Source organism: Sarcophilus harrisii, chromosome 6, assembly GCF_902635505.1.
Source record: "Sarcophilus harrisii chromosome 6, mSarHar1.11, whole genome shotgun sequence".
NCBI classification, from domain to species: domain Eukaryota; kingdom Metazoa; phylum Chordata; class Mammalia; order Dasyuromorphia; family Dasyuridae; genus Sarcophilus; species Sarcophilus harrisii.
The window spans coordinates 64,112,532-64,132,969 of record NC_045431.1 but is presented as its reverse complement, the minus strand read 5'-3'; the positions used below and the strand labels follow the sequence as shown (position 1 = coordinate 64,132,969).

The following is a 20,438-nucleotide window of genomic DNA, read 5'->3' as shown; positions in this document are numbered from 1 at the left end:
AAAAAACTTAGTAACAATTTTACCAAAGTTGTAAATATGTATATGAGAATGAGCATGTATCTCTTTCATTTTTTTTAAATGATGGCTGCTACAACTGAATATAATACTCCAGAGGTGTATGAATTTTGGAGCACAAGGGGACTCTAATCTCCCTGATCTTGGACATTAGATGTCCGATTGTAGTCATATATTACATTAGATTTAGTAATACAACAGTTGCCACATCATGCTGCTGATTTATAATGAAGTTGGAGGACACTAAAACCCCAAGATCTTTTTTTTCATATGAACAGCTTTCTAAGAAGCTAATTTTATTAACCCTCGTGTAAGACCTTACATTTATTCTCATGTTGTTATACTGAACCACTCTGCACATTCTGTTGGCGTTAAAGGTCAAAAATAATCATGCCTATTCTACAAATGGGTTCACATATTTCTTGCCTAAGGTCCAAGGATCTTTGGCCAACAAGTTGAAAAACATTGAAGTAGGTAATTAATAAGGCTTTCTCATTATACCTGATACCTAAAATCTTCTACATGGGGGAAGGGGTCGGGGAGAGGAATTTTTAAACCAAGAAAGAATCTTTGGAAACTCATCATGCTTAAAAGCATGATGTAGGGGAGAACAGGTATTATCACAGGATCCTTGTATTGAGCAAGAGAGTACTTATAAAATACTTAATACTTATAAAATACAACACTGTTTTTATGAGATTAAGAGAATCAAAATGACTTGCCTTCATCCACCTTTAACCACTAGCCCTTTAATTAAACTCTACTGGCACATTTTCCCAAATACCCTACCTCCTCACTTTGTAATACCTGAGGTGTGATTTTCTGATTCTAGCTAATAAACCAAACTCATAGTACTTTTAAGAACGCAGTGGACTGAAAAACTCTAATAAACCTTAGAGTAAGGAAGAATGGAGATTTAGATCCCTTGTAATTTTCTTCATTGTGGCTTGTAAAGAATCAAATATTTATAAAATAAAAATAAAACAACATTTTACTTTAAGTACTTCAGCAATAATTAACACCTTAGATTGATAATGGTCATTTCAGGAATTTAGTTAGTGAATAATTAATAATTACCAATGATTATTTTGATAGCTCACTATTTCTATATTTTCATTTTAGTACTACTTTACAAACATTACTTCATATAACCCTAACATACCTGTGGGGTAGACTGGGATGATATTAGCCTTAATTTTACAGTCTAGCTAAGTGGTACTCAGAGAAATTACATAACTCACTGAAAGTTCCTGAGGTAAGAGTCAAATGGCCCATTTCCCACCCAATACTATTTCCCACAAGTCTGAGATGGTCTCAGCCAATCTTTGTAGGGGATGTACTGACTCAGACAGGGAAACTGTGTGTTCTTTCCCTGGCCTTCCTGGAGAGTTCCTTGATCGTCTACTTAGGCTCCCTTGATTAATATCAACTATAAAAGCAACAAGATCATATCCTAAACAAATCAGATGACCAAAGAAGAAATTATCTTTCATATCTAAGGATGAGAAAAGTTCATTGACAAATATGAGTTAAGATCACAGAGGATGCAATAGACAAGTGTTCTGATTATATAAAACTGAAAAAATAATAGCATAAAGTCCAATCCAAGTAATATAAGAGGAGGAACCATTAATTTAGAGGAAAATCTTGGCACCAAGTTTCTCTGATAAGTCTCATTTCTAAGATATGTAATAAAGAACTCATTAAAATTGATAATATTTTTTAAACTAAGTCCTTTTCCCTAGTTAATAAATCACAGTGAGACCTTTGCAAAATGTTTGTCTATTGATATATGCATCAAAATACATTAGGAATATTTTTTTTCTCTGTATATTCTATTTTGACTCTCCCTGGTTTAGGACAATGTTTTTGTCATAGAAATTAACTGCTCTTTCACTGTTAGATAGAATTCAACTAAATAAATTATATTTAATTGTCATCAGCCATCAATTAACTGTTTTTAACCCCCTTCTCACTATAACTAAATATTAAAGGAAATGACATTTTGAAGAGATTACCTTTGGTTTCTTCGACAGCAAGCTTATCACATATCTGCTTTTCATAAGTGCCAAGGTGTTCCAAGGCTTCTCTATAGAGCCCTGCTTCCCGCAAGACTTGATTTTGATACAAAAGAAGCTCACTATATTCATAATCCACTTTATCAGGAGATGTCTGCAGCAAATGGAACAATATTAACATTTTATCATAATTGTTTTTTTTAATCAAAAAGTTTCTACATCCACAAAATACACAGAAAAATAAAAGGATAACACTTTAGATTAAGAGATTTTTTTTTATGCTTCAAGAATTTATGATTTCATTGGTAAGAACACCCCCTACCAAAATGGATGACAAGTCCTCAAAAAATTCCTATACTCTCGTTTCTAAGACTTGTGACCAAAAGCTATTCACCTCTCAGCCAAATCAGCATTTTGATGTTCTCCAAATTTATCTAGAGTGGTATTCGAACACCAGATACCAATACAGGGTATATAGCAAAGCTTTTTAAACTTGTTATACAGTGGGGGAATTTATACTTTGCTAACATGGCCTTCAACAGCTCAGGGTCACCTTCATGACACAATGAGGCACCCAGACAGAACTACTTTATGAATTGAATTCATAAAAGTGATAAAATCCATGCAGTACTTAAGGTGTTAAAATTTTAGACACAATAACAAAATTTCAACATCAGGCTTATAAAATTTTATTCCTAATATATTACCTGCTGTGTTTTCCTAAATTCTTCTAAAATTTTTGCTGCCATTTCATAATCTTCTAATAAATGGTATGCAATAGCATAGCCAATCCATGAGGCTCTTTGTGCAGGTCGAAGTTGAAGTAACTGATACCTCGTTTCCTGAAAAAGTTTTATCAATATATTTCCAGTTGTTATTCTGATACTTAAGAATACTATATCATATAATACATTAAGCTAAGTTTTGCAGCAAATAAACTGGGGTTTTATAAACAAAAGACAAGCAGTAAGGAGCAAAAGACAAACCATGATTTGGTGGATATATTAAGAGCTACAGAAAAAGCAACATTTAAGAATTATATAAAACAATCAAATTGCATAGGTTTGTTTTCATTAAAAAAAAAAATTTAAATGTACTCACACTAAAATAAAAAAAATTCCAAATACAAAAATATAGTTTCACATAAAACAGAATATCCAATCTTGATTCCTAGAGTAACCCTTCTCAATAAAAAGTAAAATGGTCAAAGATAGTGCCAATAGAAATATATGCAAGAAACTGAAGTTTCCAAAAAACCTTCTGGAGGTTTGTGGCAAATGGATATTTTATTTGAACAATGAAGAACTAAATCTAAGGTAAATCAGAAGGGTTTCAGTGTAAATTACAGGTTTCAACGTAAAAACCAGAACTACCAAAAATATTTGAGAATAGCAATTTCTTCAAAAGAAATATGAAAATTTTAGCTCTTAGAATTTGAATCACTGAGATTAACTTGTTAATGAAAAGAACCCTAAAACTATAAAAAGTGTAGGAAATAAATGCAATATCTATATACCGTCAACAAATTGATGACAGTACTGTCAATTTGATATTTTGAGACAATACACACAGTCAAATTTATGTAACTGATCAGATGCAACCTTCTGAAGTAACCCACAGTTGCCTTTAACATCAAAAAAAATTACAGTTGGATAAAGATGATCAAGATGATCAAGAGATCAAAATAAAAAGAATTCAAAGTTCTCTTTTACAGAAAATAAATAACAATGTATTACAATGGGTGCAATGGGTACAGTATTATGTCCTTAAAATACTCTCTACACTTACTTTTCTGTATACTTACCCTATAACCCTCAAGGTCCCTCATCTGAATCTGTAATAAAGAGAGGTCCCTTAAGATCTGAAGATTGTCTTTATCCCACTTTAGTGCATTTCTGTAACACTTGATAGCTTCATCATACTTCTTGTCTGACCTTTGCAGAAGACCATAAACATGCCAACCTAAAGGAATTAGTTAAGGCCACTACAGAACTTAAAAGTGAAAAGAGGACATTCTTAAAACTATACTTTGTAAGAAGCCATATAAACTAGAGTAAATTATGTATATGAGCTCTCAAATAATATAGCTAACATTTATATGTTTTAAAATTTGCATTACATACTCCTCACAACTAGTCTGCAAAGTAAATAATCTATAGTCAATATTAATTTTCCCTACAAATGAGGAAACTAAGATCAAGTAAAATTTTAAATTACTTTCTCATAGTCACACAGGTAAATATATCTGAAGAAAGGATTGAAATCTAGATATTATCTTTTTACTTAAAATAAATGTTCTTTCCATTACACTATGCTATATAAATCTATTAGTCAAATTGTGTTTACAATGGACAAGAATGATCTTAATATAGCTATGATAAATCAATTAGCTACATCAATAACAAGGTAAAATCTACTTAATACTTATTAGAAAAGGATTATCCTTTATGCTTTTTGTATATCCCATGGCATAAAACACAAAGGTAGTTTAATGATATTTTCTCTTCTTTCCTCACTCCTTTATATGATTTTTGAATTTTTCTCTATGTAGCTGATCATACCTGCTGATAATAATAAACATAATAATTTAATAATCAACACACAATGGCATCGTTGATTTAGTGTGGGAAGAACTTCCATATTTACTATAATGGGATGCCAAAACCTATAAATTTTTAGAGTAGAAATGAAAATAGAGGAGCTAATATTACTACATGACTGAAAATGTGGGATTTCCTCATTAAAATCCATCTCAAAAAGGATACACACATGGCTTTTCAAATCGTTTCTTAAGCCTCTACGAACCAGTTCATATGCCTCTTCTTTTTTTCCCAAGCAGTTCAATGTTAGTCCCTTCATGGCCAGAGTTTCTAAAGAAGATTTAATGAAGATGAAAAAAAAAGAAAAAAAAATGACGTCAACATAGCCAAAAGACAACTGTGAAAGCATTTAGGAACTGATATGCAATGAATCAAAGGAGGGGAAGATTCTAAAGTTGCAGGGGGAAGGAACAGGACTCAAACCATGTTTACAACTAATACAACTAACACACACACACACACACACACACACACACACACCAAAAGAAAAAGAAGGAAAAGAAAAGAAAGTGACCAAGAAAACAATTAACAATTACCAAACCGCATATCTACTCTCCCATCTACAGAAGCTCTTTATTGTGTCAGCTACACATAAATCAAATCAAGGGTCCCCCAATGAAGCTATTAGTAGGGAACAAGTAAGCTTTTATACAAGTGATATTCAACAACAGATCCATAATCATATCATTATCACTTTACAAGTGGCTGAAAAATGTAGATCCCACTGAGCTTATAATTTGATTTGGGGGGGAAAAAAAAAACCCAAGAACATTTGATTTGGTAAAGGAAAAGAATGATTTTAAAAACTCTCACCCCAGTCATTCAAGATTCTTTGAAATACATGGCAGAAATAACTCTAGTTAAAAATCTCCTGGTCATAAACAACAGGAGAGGGGGAAAAAATTAGTAATAAAAAGTTGTATGATTGCCATGGTGGGAGAGAAGATTATCTATTACAGAGTTCAAACTAAATAGTTTTTTTGTGTGGATAATGAGATCCTCCAGATGGGTATTGACTGGAAATCTATAGTTTATCCATTAATATGTATAAGGGAGATAGACAATATTCATGGATTGTGAGTTGGGTCTGGAACTGAATAGGAGAAGAGTGTAATGGCTTCACTTAGAAAAATTACATATCTTCCTTAATAACTTCAAATTTCCCATGGAAATAAATACCCATCTTAAATACTGACATACCACTGCTGCTATGTGGCATCCAGACATGCAATACAACATTCTTCAGAGAATTAGAAATTAATGCTAACAGCAACATACAACCAACAAAAGAACTTAAAATAAGAATAGGACTGAAATATACCATCAAGGAAATTTACTATAGGAAGAGAAGACAGGCTGTTAAGAGCAAGCAATGAAAAGAGGATATCCAGAGTGATCCACTGGTACCTTGATGACTGAAGAAAGCTAGGAATGCTTTTACCTCCTATAAAGAACTTACAGAAAGACGTGCATAAGAAGAGTACAAGGTAGTTAGGCATGAAGGGGCTGTGATCTGCATCCCTGGATGCAGATCTACTTGAACATGAGAGACTCGAGTAGTCTCTTAGTCTTAGCACAGTTTTAAACTTTAAGGCTTAAGACTTCTGGGACATCCTGTGTATAAAGTATAAATGACAAATGCTAAAATTTAAGAAGGAGTTCAGGAAACATGGGGAAAATATCAAGTACATGCAGAACTGAAATCAAAATACAAAAGAAAATAATCAATGTGACTTTAGTTATGTAGGAATAGAATGAGATTGGCACATGCTAATAGAATCAATGATATCAAAGGTGGCCCTCTGGTCCATTTACTCTAATCCCCTAATTTTACAGATGAGAAAACTGTATCTCAGGGTGGTAAACTATAGCCAGTTATTATCTTTACATAATACATGTCTCCTGCTGAGGGGACGGGAGGGGTTTAACAGGTTCTACATCAATGGCCTGGAAACCAGTAACTTAGTAAACTATAAATTAATATCATCTATATTGTATTGAATTTTTTTTTTTTTTTGGTCATACATGTTCCAATTACATTTTAACCTACTTTGGAGTACTTGTACCAAGTCCTACATTTCTAGTCTACACAGTTGACAAGTATTAATTATCATATGTGGTAATATTATCTACTGAGAAAAGATCATGTAATCTCACAGAATTATTATGATTGGGGTTCATATTGCAAAACCATTGTATACATTAAACATCTTTATAAAATGAAGCCCCATGGCATGTCAGTCTTTAACTTCTGAAATGTATATAGGATCATCCTATCTTTAACACATAATTTTGCTCCAAAGCCAGTGTTGTGCTGATATCCTAATAAAGTATGGTACAGAGATCCCTGGGGTCCACAAGATTAAAACAGACATTTTAATTTCTAATGAAGTAAATATTATTAGATACAACCCACATATAAGTTCTGGGATTTGAAAGGGAGATGGTCAATAATTTAAGAGAGTAAAGAGGTTCTAATACCAAAAAGTTTGAGAACTTTTATTAAATGTATAGATTTATATATAAAATTGTCTTTAAATGTGTAGGTATACCAACTCATAGCTAAATCTTTAATTCAACTCAATACAACAAGTACTTATTGAAAGTGTTGAGTTTAAGTACTCTTTAGGTACTAGAGATACAAGAAGTCATTTGGTCTCTGATAGATAGAGAACCCACTCCATCTAGAAGTGGCCCGATCCATTTCCTTTTAGATAGTTCCAATCATTAGCATACCAAACCTATTCATTTCATCTTCTGGAGACAAAAAGAACAAATCTACTATCTCTTCCACAAGACATTCAAATATTTAAACACACTTATCAGGACTCCCTAGTTTTGCCAAAGGACCATTTATAATGGACCTTTTAAGATCCAGGATTGCCTCCTCTGATGCTTTTCAATTTACCAATACCCTTCTTAATCGTGGTGCCCGAAACAGAAAACAATACTCCATAGGAATCTGGATATGGGCAAAGAATATATGTTCATATTCTTATTCTTAGAAGCTATGCTTCCCTTAATGTAGGTCTGAGGCTGCCATTAGTTTTTGGCTGCTAGACCACTTTTCTGACTCAATGAGATTGTAGTCTACTCAAAATCCTAAATTATTTTCAGATCTCTCCTATTCCCACTTCATAATGTGAAATTAATTTTCTAAGCCCAAGTACAAACTTTAGAATTTCATTTTTGCAGATTCTATTTAATAGTTAAGTCCACCGATACATTCATATATGAATCTATGCATTACATTAGTGATGTGTGTTAAAAACAAATTTTAAAATGATAATGAAATAAAGAAATTTTAACTTTATTTTATTTATTAACACAAGCCCTTTTTGCTCACTCTAAAATTTTTTCTCATTAAAATGTTTTTACTGAGAACAATGTGATTTTTGCTTTATTAATTTAGAAAATCATGATTTAAAATCTTGTTATACAACAATTACAATGTTTTGTTTTAAATTCTTTCTTTTAATGGCTTTCAAAAACTAGGGGCAGGGAGAACCTCACAAACATCTCATCTACAAAGGTTTTTGTTTGAAACTCAGAGTAAATTTTTATCTTCATCTTAAAAAAAATTTTTATGTGTGCAGATATTAAGAGTTTTGATAGGTGACATACATTGTTTTTAGTAGCAAAAGTTTTATTTTCAAATGTCATGTGGCTTCGAACCATAATTAGTTAATATCTAAAGACCTTGTACATTTAAATTATATTTCATTGTTAATGGCAATGGGGGGAAAGGGAAAAAAAAAAGATAATTGCTGGCAAGACTGTGGGAGTACAAGCACATTGATACACAGTTGGTGCAACTATGAATTGGTCTAGATGTTCTAGAAAGCAATTTGGAACAATGACCAAAAATGAAACTAAGATATGCATATAAAATGTACACATCTTTTGAGTCAGCAATACCATTACTATTCTTGTGCCCAAAAAAGAACAAAGTAGAAAAAGATGTATATGTATAAAAACATTTATACCTATTCTTTTGTTATAACCAAGAACTGGAAACTAATGAAATGCCCATTAATTGAAGGACGGTCGAACAAATGAGAAAATAAATGTGATAGAATATTAGAATTAATGAAAGAGACTACTTCAGAGAAACCTGGGAAGAACTGTATAAAATGATAAGTAAACTGAGCAGAAAGAGGGGAGCATTTTATATCAAAACAGTCTTGTAAAGAAACAACTTTGACAGACACAAGTTTGATCAATGCAGTGATATACTATGACTCCAAAAGACTAATGAGGAAACATGATACCAAATTTTGAAAGAGAATAATGGATCCAAGGTACAAAATAAGACATACATTTTTCAGACACTACCAATGAGGGAATTTGTTTTGCTTGACCACACATGTTTAAAAAAAAAAAAAAGGATGTTTTCCTCTTTGCCCAATTTCCTTCCTTGTCCCCCTCCTTTTAAAATACAAGGTGAGAAGAAAAGGGAATAGGGCAACCCCCCCACACACAAAAAAGGGGAAGAGGGGAATTGTTGTATATGACTAATAGGAACTGATGCAGAGTGAAATAAGCAGATTCAAGAAAACAATATACATAGTAAACTACAGCAATCTAAAGAACAAATCATAAAATCAAATGTAAATTTAATGAAATTATAAATAAAGTGGGACTCAAATGAAGGGATATGAGAAAATAAATACCCCCAACCCAACCTTTCAGAGAGATCTACATTTGTTATATATTGCACATTTTCAGACTTTTTCAAGTATTACTCAATTGTGTTCTTTTCTTTTCCCTCTCCAAAAAATCCTACTTGTCATATGGGACCAGCTTCCTGGAAGGTGCAAAAGGAGGAATAAATGGAATATTATAATAATGTCAGAACCAAAAATGTTAATTAAAAAGGTTTGTTTTTCTTTTTTTTTAAGGGAAGAAAATCATAGACAAGCTAGGCAGTTTTACAAATTTTATGTTTATCATAAAACTTAATTATTAAGATTTGCAATTTCATGTATACATTTTTTCTCTTTTACTAAGCATATAGAAATGCTTATTTTATTTCATGTCTAAAAGTTCAGAAAAAGAAATATACACATAAAATTCCTCCTCCCCACTTTTACCTATTCATTTTCTTCCTCATAAAGTCTACTTATCTAGTCAAACAACCATGTTTTCATTTTAAAGTCTCAGCTAGGTAAAAGTCTCCTCTTTTTTCAGTGCCTAAATTTGGGGCATATACCTTCAGATTTTTAGGGTGGCTCCTTTCTTGGGTTCTGTCTCCTATAAACTGAATCTCTCAACTACTAATCTACTATCACCTAAACAATTTCCTCCCTAACATTTTCATTTAAAGACCTCATTAAATTTTAAAGATATTAAGCAACAGCATCTTTCCCAACCTTTGTTAGATGTACTCTATCTTTGGTCAGGAATTTAATATCCCCTATATTAAGCCATAGTCTAATCCCAATTTCAGACACTACCTTTTTAACCAAATCTCTTCTAAGATCAATCTTTCTCTTCAGGATCCTTTGCCTTCAGTAGGTAACAGTAAGGAAAATACAACATTTGCCTCTGTAATTTATAATAGAGCAGCCTCTCCCCACCAAAAAGAAAGGAAAGGGGGGTGGGGGAGGAAATGTGGCATATGATTTATGTGAACTAATTCTGGGAAAAATGAGCAGAATCAAAAAAACCCAAAACACATTAAAAACAATATAAATAACACACCCCCCAAAATCAAAAGTTTTAGAATGAAATTAAAGATCAAGACCTCATAACTTTTGATACCGCTTTAGGTTTTTTCTGGCATGATTCCTCATGAATCATTATTTTACACATATTGGGAGGCTCTCTTTTGTGGGATATATGACTAGGGAATACAATGAACTTCTCAATTGTACTTGTCAGATCACCAAATAGTTTCCTCAATAAGCAAGGAATCACCCACTTTTTTTGTGGCTCCAATTCTTTAATGTTTAATATTCTGTGGCCTAATTGCACAAGTGAATAAAATACTGTAGTATTTAATAGCCTTAAGATAAGGTCATTCTTTACAGACTTAAGAAATCATTCTTAGGATAGCTTCAACAACAAACAGGATGATATTTATGATATTATGACACATCATCAGTAGGATGAACATGTCATATTCCCACATAATTTTGATCTCTTCTACTATCATCCACTTGTCTTCCTCCTCAGGCCATTATTGTATATTCCCTTCACCTAACAATAATACTTTTACTCTATATGCTCTTAACAAAGGTCAAGTCTTACTCCCATCTCAGATCCTTCTTTTTTTTTGCAATTAAACTTAGATTATATTACTATTAGGAAAATGTCTCTGTCCCCAATATCCTAGAATGTAGAGAAGTAATTATGAGGTATTTTCACCTTTTCCTGCAGAGAGGAGATCAGCCTACACTTACTTAGAACACAGATAAAGAGCCTGATGGAGATTTTCAAGCTTGGTTATTGACTGTTTTTTAAGACTTGTGAGCCATAATATCTTTAAAAAAAATAATAATAAAATAATAACCTGATAATTCCACTCAGCTACTTTTCCCTGGCCTCTAAAACTCACAGCTTTATCACAGCTGTCTAAGTAAGGAAGCAAAGCAGAAAAACAATGGCAACAGTAATATAAACAGAAAAGCACAAAAAAGGGAAACAATGCTTTCTAATATGCCCAATCCTGGTCTCAGAGAAGAGCTAAGAAAATATATTTCCCTCAACTTGTTGTAGAGTCAGGGAAATATGGGTAATAGATACTACATATGCTATCCACTACAACTGAAAAAGCAAATGGTTTTACCAAACAATTATTTTCCCCTCTTTTTTTTTTTCTTAAACCATCTTTCTTATAAGGAATGGTTCTCTGGATCTGGGAAAGGGACAGATCATAACAATATAAAAGCAAAAAGTATTAATAACAGTAACACTAACTCCACACATATCAAATTAATTTCTCTTTTGATGAGAAATTATTAAATGTCTTCCATTAAAGCCTGCTTTTTAAATGCAACCAACACGGGGAAAAAAAATTATATAAGCAAAATTTCAAACCAAACCCAGAATATTTTACTAAGAGCATTACTCCTCACCAAAGTACATTAAACCAAGTAAGTCCCAAAATAAAAAGAAGCATTTTATGAAACAAAATCTAAAAGATATAAAATAATTTGTATGTTCTGATGGTTTCACATGGTAAAAATAAAAGTAAAGAAGGGGGTAATAATTGAAGAGATCATTCTTTGCAAAGGTGAAGAATTTGAGGATTAATACCAAGAACAATCCATCAGATAAAATTAAAAACAAAAGTAGTATAAAAAAGCAACAAGATTATTTTACCAAATAAATTAGCTATCAAAAAAAAATTCTGGCTATCCAATCTTTGGCAGAAAATAATACTGGTCCAAACTATAATTTTCACAACAACACTATTAATAAATTATAACCAAGGCCCACCTTAAATTGCAGGATGGTGACTGTTTCCTCTGACTGTCCCTAGCCAATGGGAAGGTAGACTGACGAAGTCACACAATGGCAGCAAAGAAGGCAGAGAATTACTAAATAAGGCAATATTCCCGAGTCAGATTTTCATAAATCTATATTACTGGATGGATAAAACAAATTCATTCCCTAATTCTGCCAATACTAAGTTTAAATTCTGCTAAGTGAAGTATGTTCCTGAACAGTAATAAATACTTATTATCTAAAAGTATATTACATTAAATAAGTTTTAAAATAAAACAGCTATTTTCCAGAATTTTAAAAAAAGATATTTAAACTCACCTCCATGCTCTGCAAATTTGGGATTTGAGAGGATTTGTTTACAAAACTTCAATCCATTTCTGTATTGTTTATGTTCGTAGCATCTCTGTTGATAAAAAATATATATATATTAGAAAAGAAGTTTAGCAATTATTGCAAAATACTCTTTTCGGTACATTAAGAGGTCACAGACAATAGAGAGCCTTTTTTGTAGCCGGGGGGAAAAAAGTATTCAAGTCCTGCCTCTGGCACATTTTAACTGTGTGATTGTAGGTGACTCACTTATTGTATCAGTGCCCCTAGGAATTTTCTAACTAAAAAGTTCTGACAAATGGCAGCTCTTCATTATTCAAAGATGTTTCTATAACACGAGTATCTTACATAGATATAATCACATCAGATGCCCAATGCCACTACCTGTTCAACAAATATGAATAAATAAAACTGATCACTATAATTTTATAGAAACACTCAAAATCATGGGTTGTATACTTGAATTAAAAACAATTAAGAACTTTAGTAAAGGAGGATCTAAAACAGACTCATATAAATCATCAGCTTTTGTGTACATTACCAATAAAACCCAAGAGGAAGAACTAGAAGCAGCAATTAAATGAAAATAACTACAAAAATGTATAAAATATGTGGAAGTCCATTTACCAAATACAGAATGCAAGATCTAAAGGAAAACTACAAGATGCTTTTAAAAATACAGACTTAAATTGATATTAATTGCTCATACTTATGTCATGACAACATAAAAAAATAAGAATACACCCAAATTAACATATATTCAGTGTCATGCCAAACCACCAAATGGCTACTTTATGGAAATAGAAAAAAACTAACATTTGGCAGTTGAAAAATTTCAAGAATCTCAAGAGAAATCAGGAAGAAAAAAAAAAAAAGGGGGGGGGGGCGCGAAAAAAAAAAAAGGTCTAGCAGTACCAGAAAAATCAAACCATATTACTAAGTAGTCATTATCAAACTACTCGGTACTGATTGAGAAGGAGAAAAGTTTATCAGTGGAACAGAGTGATAAAAGATATACAGAAACAAAGTAATGGAGTATTCAATAAACCTAAGGACCTTAATTACTGTGTTAAGGATTTATTATTTAAAAACTGCTGGGAAAACTGGAAAGCTGTCATAACACTGTACAATGACAAATTTCAAATAGATATACGCCTTTCATATAAAAGGTAGTATTATAAATTAGAGGAACAAAGGAGGAGATGCCTTCTACGAGATAAATAGCAAATAGTTCTCGACTAAAAAGAAAAGATAAAGATGACCAAAGGGAAAAAATAGATAAATTTGAATACATAAAATTTAAGTTTTTACGTTAGAAAAATCCATTCAGTTTGAACTAAAAAACAAACAATTATTCAAGAAGAAAAATAAATCTTTGAAGTAAATTCTTCTGATAAATATATGGTACCTAAAATTTCTAAAGAACTGATTCAAAAATTTAAAAGAACAAGAGTCATTCTCTATAAATGCCAAAATGCAAACAACTAATTCTCAAAATCTTCTAAGGCTTCACTTCACATTTATCATATTGAAAAAGACAACAAAATCGGAAAATGCTAATTGTTGGAAATGTGCCCGGAAGAAATTTACATTTTTGAAAAAGGAAATATAGAGAGTTAAATAAAGGCCAAGAAATTTTGTAAATGTGACTGAAGGACATCAGGAACTAGGGTTTGAGGAGGATGTATCTTCGAACTAAAAAGATCTGGCTGTAATAATGTTACTGTAACTCAGATGTACAAAAATATTTATTGCAGTACTTTATTGTTGTAACAAAGAACTAGTAATGGCTGAACATATCATATTTGAATGTAATGGGATTTTGCAACAAAAAATGAGAAAAGGCAATGGATTCAGAGAATCAAGTAAAGATTTATATGAAGTTATAGAAAAAGAAATTAGTAGAACTATAACAATTTATACAATGACTACACAGTTGTTAGAAAAAACAATTTTGAACCATTCAAGTACTCTGATCAACATGATAACCAAAGACAACAAAATCATACTTCTCATCTTTTGATTGAGGTGATTGGGCTAGAATTGTAGAATGAGACATTTTCAGAGAGCAAATGTATTAATTTATTTTATTTAAATGCAACTGTTGATTATAAAGAAGAAAGTGGGAAGCAAAGGAAGGAAAGAGGAAGGGAAAGGAGACCATTTTTAAAACATTTTTTTTGAAATTTGAAAAAAGGTTTAAAATACAGAGATGAAAGATGTGAAGAGCCAGGGAAGAAACAAACAAGGAGTTTTAGAACTAATATGTTAAATTTGTTATACCCACTAAAAAATTCAGTTATTTGTAAAAAGATTCATAGTTTTGTACATAATTCCATTTTTTCCCTATTCTTCATATGAAAATGTGATATTTGTTGATTTTTACCAACATCGTGTTTTACAATAATTAATAAAAACAATACAAAGTTCATAAAGAGCAAACACAAGTCAATTTAGTATTGTGATGAATATACTTTTAAAATTATAAATAACAATTCAGTTTCCCATGCAACCTTTTTTATTCATTGTATCCTGAAATGTTCGTATTACTCATCCAATATGTATAAGCTGAGGGAAGGAATAAACTTATTGATGGATGGCAAAGATAAAGTTGAGCTATTCATCAATGTGCATAGGTGTAAAAAATTCAATGATACATCAAAAAGCAAGAAAATTAATAGTTCTTTCTCTGACCTGACTGCTAGGTGGTTTCTCAGAAGATTTAAATAGATATTAATTGCTCATACTTATGTCATGACAATATAAAAAATCTTGCTTAAAACTTCTGCTCACTTCCAAGAAAAGGAGCAAAGATAAATTAGGAGCTATATGCAAAAAATTAACATCATCTGGAATTATATGCCAGGATGAAGTTATGTTAGAAAATTCCAATGAACACCAACATTTTTGAAAAACTTCTGTGGAATAAAATACTGTTACAAGTGCTGTTAGAAATCACATTTTCTCTAGTCTCTTCCCACTCCAAACTATCCTCCACAGACCTGCCAAGGTAATTTTCCTAAAGCACAAATCTGACCATGTTACAAATCATGAATGAAAATTGCCCAGATTTCTAAAAAAAAAAAGGGCAAAATGAAGAAGAGAATCTAATGAGTATCATCTAAAAAGAAAACTTCTAGGAATGCTATAGCCAAACCTTTCATATCAATGAGGGAAAAAAAATACAATAAATAGCTGGAACGAGTGCAAGTAATAGATGGAAAGAGTGCAAGTACTGAATCATAGCTTCTATTATAAATGAGTGTAGCTACTGAAATGCTATAGTTCAAATAGCAAAAGATATAAACTTACAACCAAGAATGACCCGGGGGGGGGGGGGGGGGGAGGGGGGGGGGGGGGGGGGGGGGGGGGGGGGGGAGAAGAAGAGGTGGTGGTGAAGGGGGTGGGAAGGAGGGAGGAAGAGATGACCTTTAATTGAACAGACAATTTTCAAGCATTCCTGAAATGTTGGCCCTTTTTGTTTGTTTGTTTTAAACAAGAGTCAAGAGAAATCTATAAAGGCAAAATTATTTGAAGTGACTGTATGATGATGAAGAGCCAATATTCTAATAGGAGAATAAAAAACCAACTATCCTTTCAGTATTTTAATGTCTTCAAAAGTTAAGAGTGAGCTAAGAAAAACTGAATCTGAAAGTGAATTGTTTTTCTTCTGGGGGTTTAAAGAGGGGAATAATCAGGAAGAGTAAAATGAAGAAAAGGAAAAAGTGAAGGAAGAACTTATCTCAGAGTACTCTAATCAGAGTACCTAAGAAGTCTATAGAAAAAAGTTAGGGAGAATGGGTATCACTTAAACCTCACTTTAATATGAAATAGTCAAACAAGATAGAAAACAAATACATGCAGATTGATGTAAAAATAGATTCCACTAAACAAAGTAGAAGGAAATAAGGTGAGTGGAAAGGGAGTAATAAGACAGGGTGGAGTGCAGAAAATAATGGTAATGAGCAAGATGGGGGAGTGAAAAAGTAAAGAAAAGGGGAATTAGAAACTATGGTTATAATCTGAGTAAGAGAAAAGAGAAGTAGAGTAGAAGCAGATTGCATCAAGCACAGTTTAGTTTCTAAGTACACTCTTCTCTTAACAGAGGCCAAAAAAAACAAAACAAAACAAAACAAAACAAAAAAAAACCACACTTTGAGAAAGTATGGGATGTAGGATAAAATACTATTAACTATTAAAATGAATGGAATGAATTTTCTCACAAAATGAAAGAGGTTAAATGGATCAGAAAGCAGAGTATAGCATATATCGTTTTATTATGCTTTACTTCATTACACTTGCAGATATTGCATTTTTATAAACTGAAAGTTTCTGGTAATCCTGAATCAAGTAAGTCTATCAGGATGATTTTTCCAACAGCATGTGTTCACATCATGTTTTTGTGCCACGTTTTGGTAATTCCAACAATATTTCAAACTTTTTCATTATTATTATACCTATTATAGAGATCTGTGATAAATGACCCTTGATATTAAATTGTTTTGGGGTATTAAGACTTGTACCCATATAAGATGGTAAATTTAATCAAAAAATGTCATATGTTCTGAAATAGAACATTTGGATATTTCCACCATTTGGATATTTCTCTATCTCTTTCTCTTCTTCTTGGTCCTCCCCATTCCCTGAGACTCAACAATATTGAAAGAATATTATATAAACTTTGTGGATAAAGCAGCAATAGGGTTTGAAAAAATACTTCCAATTTTGAAAGATGTTCTAATGTGGGTAAAATGCTATCAAACAGCATCACACACTACAGAGAAATCTTTCAAGAAAGTATCAATCCATGCAGCAAACTTCATAGTGGTCTTATTTTAAGAAATTGCTATAGTCACCCCAACTACTTCAGCTACTACTCTTCTGCCTGGATAAGTCAGCACACATCAACATCAAGGCAAGACCATTGACTAGCAAAAAAGATTATGATTTGCTAAAGATTCAGGTGTTTATAAGCATATTTTAGCAATAAAAAAAATTTTTTTAAGATGTATACTTTTTAGACATAGTATTATTGCACACTTAACAGACTACAATGTAGTGTAAGTATAACATTTACATGTAACAGAAACCAAAACCAAAAAATTCATTTTACTCTTTTATTGTAATATTTTTTTTAACTGTGGTGGTTTGCAATTCAAATCCACAATATCTCCAAGTTATGCCTGTGCAATATGTTGTTTATAGAGTAACACACTTAACATAAATATTCAAACAAAATTAAACTAAGGGTATAAAACAAAATCTATAAATGCTTCAGCTGAACTAATAAAAAAAGGGGAAAAAAAAAAAGCGCAACCCCAGATGAGGAAATAGTAAAAATAGATTTGATTTAAAAAAGTAAAATTATATTAAGTTTAAAAACACCATATACAACAAATTAATATACATATTTAACATATTCCTCAAATGATTTATCACCTAAATATTTAGCATGAATAGTATTTTTTAAAAGTTAGACTATATCTCTGACAATTACTGAACAGAAATGCAAAGGGCCATACATATTTCTCAGTACTGTATGGCACCTTAGCAAAAAGAGTAAGAGAGAAAAATAGAGACAAACAGACATATATTAGGGCCATAAAAAGTTTACACACACACACACACCCATACACAAAATAGAAATATCAAATGACATCTTTTATTGACCACAGGGCAATAAAAGACCACTGAAGAAAGGATTAAAAAGTAATTGAAGGTCATATAACTTAATCCTAAAAAACTGGTGGCTCTGAAACTTGCATTATAATTACTTATATATACAGTATCTTATTCTACTACTAAGCTGTAAGATTCTGAAGACAGGGCTAATTTCATTTTTATCTTTATAAGCTGATTCCTCATCTTTAAATTGGGAATCACAATACTTGCATGACCTCACAGGTTGTTGTGAGGGAAGCTATTTAACATACTTCAATGTACTTCAATGATCCATAATTTTGTCCATGTGAGGTCTCCTTCTTTGCCTCAGCTGACAATTTCCATGAGTTTCTATGATGGAAAGAAAAAATGCATCATTTGGTGATCAACCTTTAGGTGGTAAGTTTCTCTAAACTTACCTTGACTGGTTCTCTGACAGCAGAGCCCATCCCTGGATACAGACTCAAAAAGCCTCTCTGGTAGTATGTTCTACAAGAACTTTTGTCCATTAACACAACTTTTTAAGAACCAAGAATCACCTCCAAACAACTATGTGACATTGGAATTCATCAATAGAGAAAGATATGTATAAATGTGAGTTACTACTAACCATGGCACAGTGCCTTTCACATGGCATGCATTAAGTAAATGCCTGCTGAACTGAAATAAGAGTCAGAACGAGGCTACTAAAATCTGACTTTATGAGAAATGACTGTGGATGGCAAGTGAGACATCACAGAAATTCAAAGTTGGAAAGGAACTCAAAAAACTATTCAATTAAGAAACAAATGAATATACTTTACATCTCCCAAAATTTAGGAAATGATCTTTAAATCTTCAAGATTTTATTTTAATAACTGTCCTCATCCCAATCTGAAATGCCAACAATGAATGATATAAAATGGTTTTACATCTAAACAAGCAAAGAAAAACTTTGTATTTTAATATGAATAAAAAGAAATTCTGCTCTTTGGTTTCTTGGAGTCCTCTTTACTAATCATGCCCAACAATCCACCTCCAACAGAAAATCTTAGCAGATCAGGATCCCTAAAAGAGCTGGACTGGGACTAGAGAGGCAAGTAACTCACTTCACCCCAATGGTGTCATAACTATTCCTATCAAAGTTGACATTTGCTTATTTATTTTTCTCCGACTCCCCAACCAAGGCACAAAAATGACTTCTCCTTCTAACCCTGATCCTAACCCTAAATGCAATGAGGTGAAATAATTAAACACTTAAGGATTTATCAAGTTCTGTTCTATCCCAAGATCTATTCATAGTAGAAAATGACAGTACCTTGTCCAAAATCACATGGACAACAATTGCAGGATTAGAAATTAGGCCTAGAGAGTCTCTTGATAATATTAATCTTTCCACTGTGCCTTACTGGGTACCTTCATCTGAATAAACCAAAGGGCATCAACAATTGGAATAAATATTCTTTATTTTATCAAAAAAAAAATTGTGAATAAACTGAAAAGAAAATTGACTTTATATATAATGCAACAATAATTCCAAATGTGTACAACACACACATATATATTTGTACAGATATATACATATATTTGTACAGATATATAAATACACATTTAAATATATACACAGATATGTGTAATATCTTATGTTTATACATTTTTTAAAAATAGAAAGGAATCAAAGGAGATATACTATATAATTATAAGAAGATAAAAAATCTTAACTATACATACAAAGGTCAAAAGTAATCATGAAAGGTAAAATGGATAATTTCAAAATTTTGCAAGATGAAAAAAATTTATGAACAAAATGAATAACCCTAAAATTTAAAGAGAAGCAATTAATACTAAAAGAATCAGATGCATCAATTGATACATTTTTAAGACACCCAAAACTCAAAAAGACAAGTATTTCTATTTCATGACTTGTTCTGCATTTCGTTATCAACAGTCCTTAGCATTGCAAAGGTTTTTCAAAAAATAAAACAAGCACATGAATAAATAAATGGAGCACATGAGGGCATAGTTTGACCATATATCAAAGAAAGCAAATATTTAAACATTTTATACTTTATTGTTAAAAAAAAAAAAAATATCCTACATTCATTTGTATTGGGTTGTTTCTTTGCCAATTATTATTCTTTTCCATTGGAAGAAACAATAGAATTTGTCAAACAGTTACAAAACATAGTAAAATAAAATTTTATCATTGCATGTATTTTTCTCTAGTTATTCATATTTTCAGAATTTATAGTTAGGATATCAAAATAATATAGGTTTGCTTGCTCCTCAACTGATGCAAGCAAAGTCCAAGAGATTCTTCAATGAACACATTTTAGAATAAAGAAATATCCCATCTGAGTCACTGAATGGTAAATTTTCAGAC

The 20,438-nt window shown here is 31.7% G+C and overlaps 1 protein-coding gene across 4 annotated transcripts in view; it reads right to left on the bottom strand.

Annotated features, from left to right (window-relative positions):
• Positions 1-20,438, bottom strand: part of NAA15 (N-alpha-acetyltransferase 15, NatA auxiliary subunit) — an 82,173-nt gene that overhangs the window by 37,167 nt on the left and 24,568 nt on the right. For 3 of the 4 annotated variants that reach the window (XM_031942714.1, XM_031942712.1, XM_031942713.1), the window contains exons 2-6: positions 12,404-12,488; positions 4,799-4,903; positions 3,838-3,995; positions 2,741-2,875; positions 2,034-2,187 (exon numbers count right to left, since the gene is read on the bottom strand). In XM_031942714.1, coding sequence (XP_031798574.1) covers positions 2,034-2,187; positions 2,741-2,875; positions 3,838-3,995; positions 4,799-4,903; positions 12,404-12,488 — 637 coding nt within the window. Of the gene's footprint in view, positions 1-2,033; positions 2,188-2,740; positions 2,876-3,837; positions 3,996-4,798; positions 4,904-12,076; positions 12,178-12,403; positions 12,489-20,438 lie in introns of those variants that run through there. The other variant, XM_031942715.1, reaches the window with a different exon arrangement.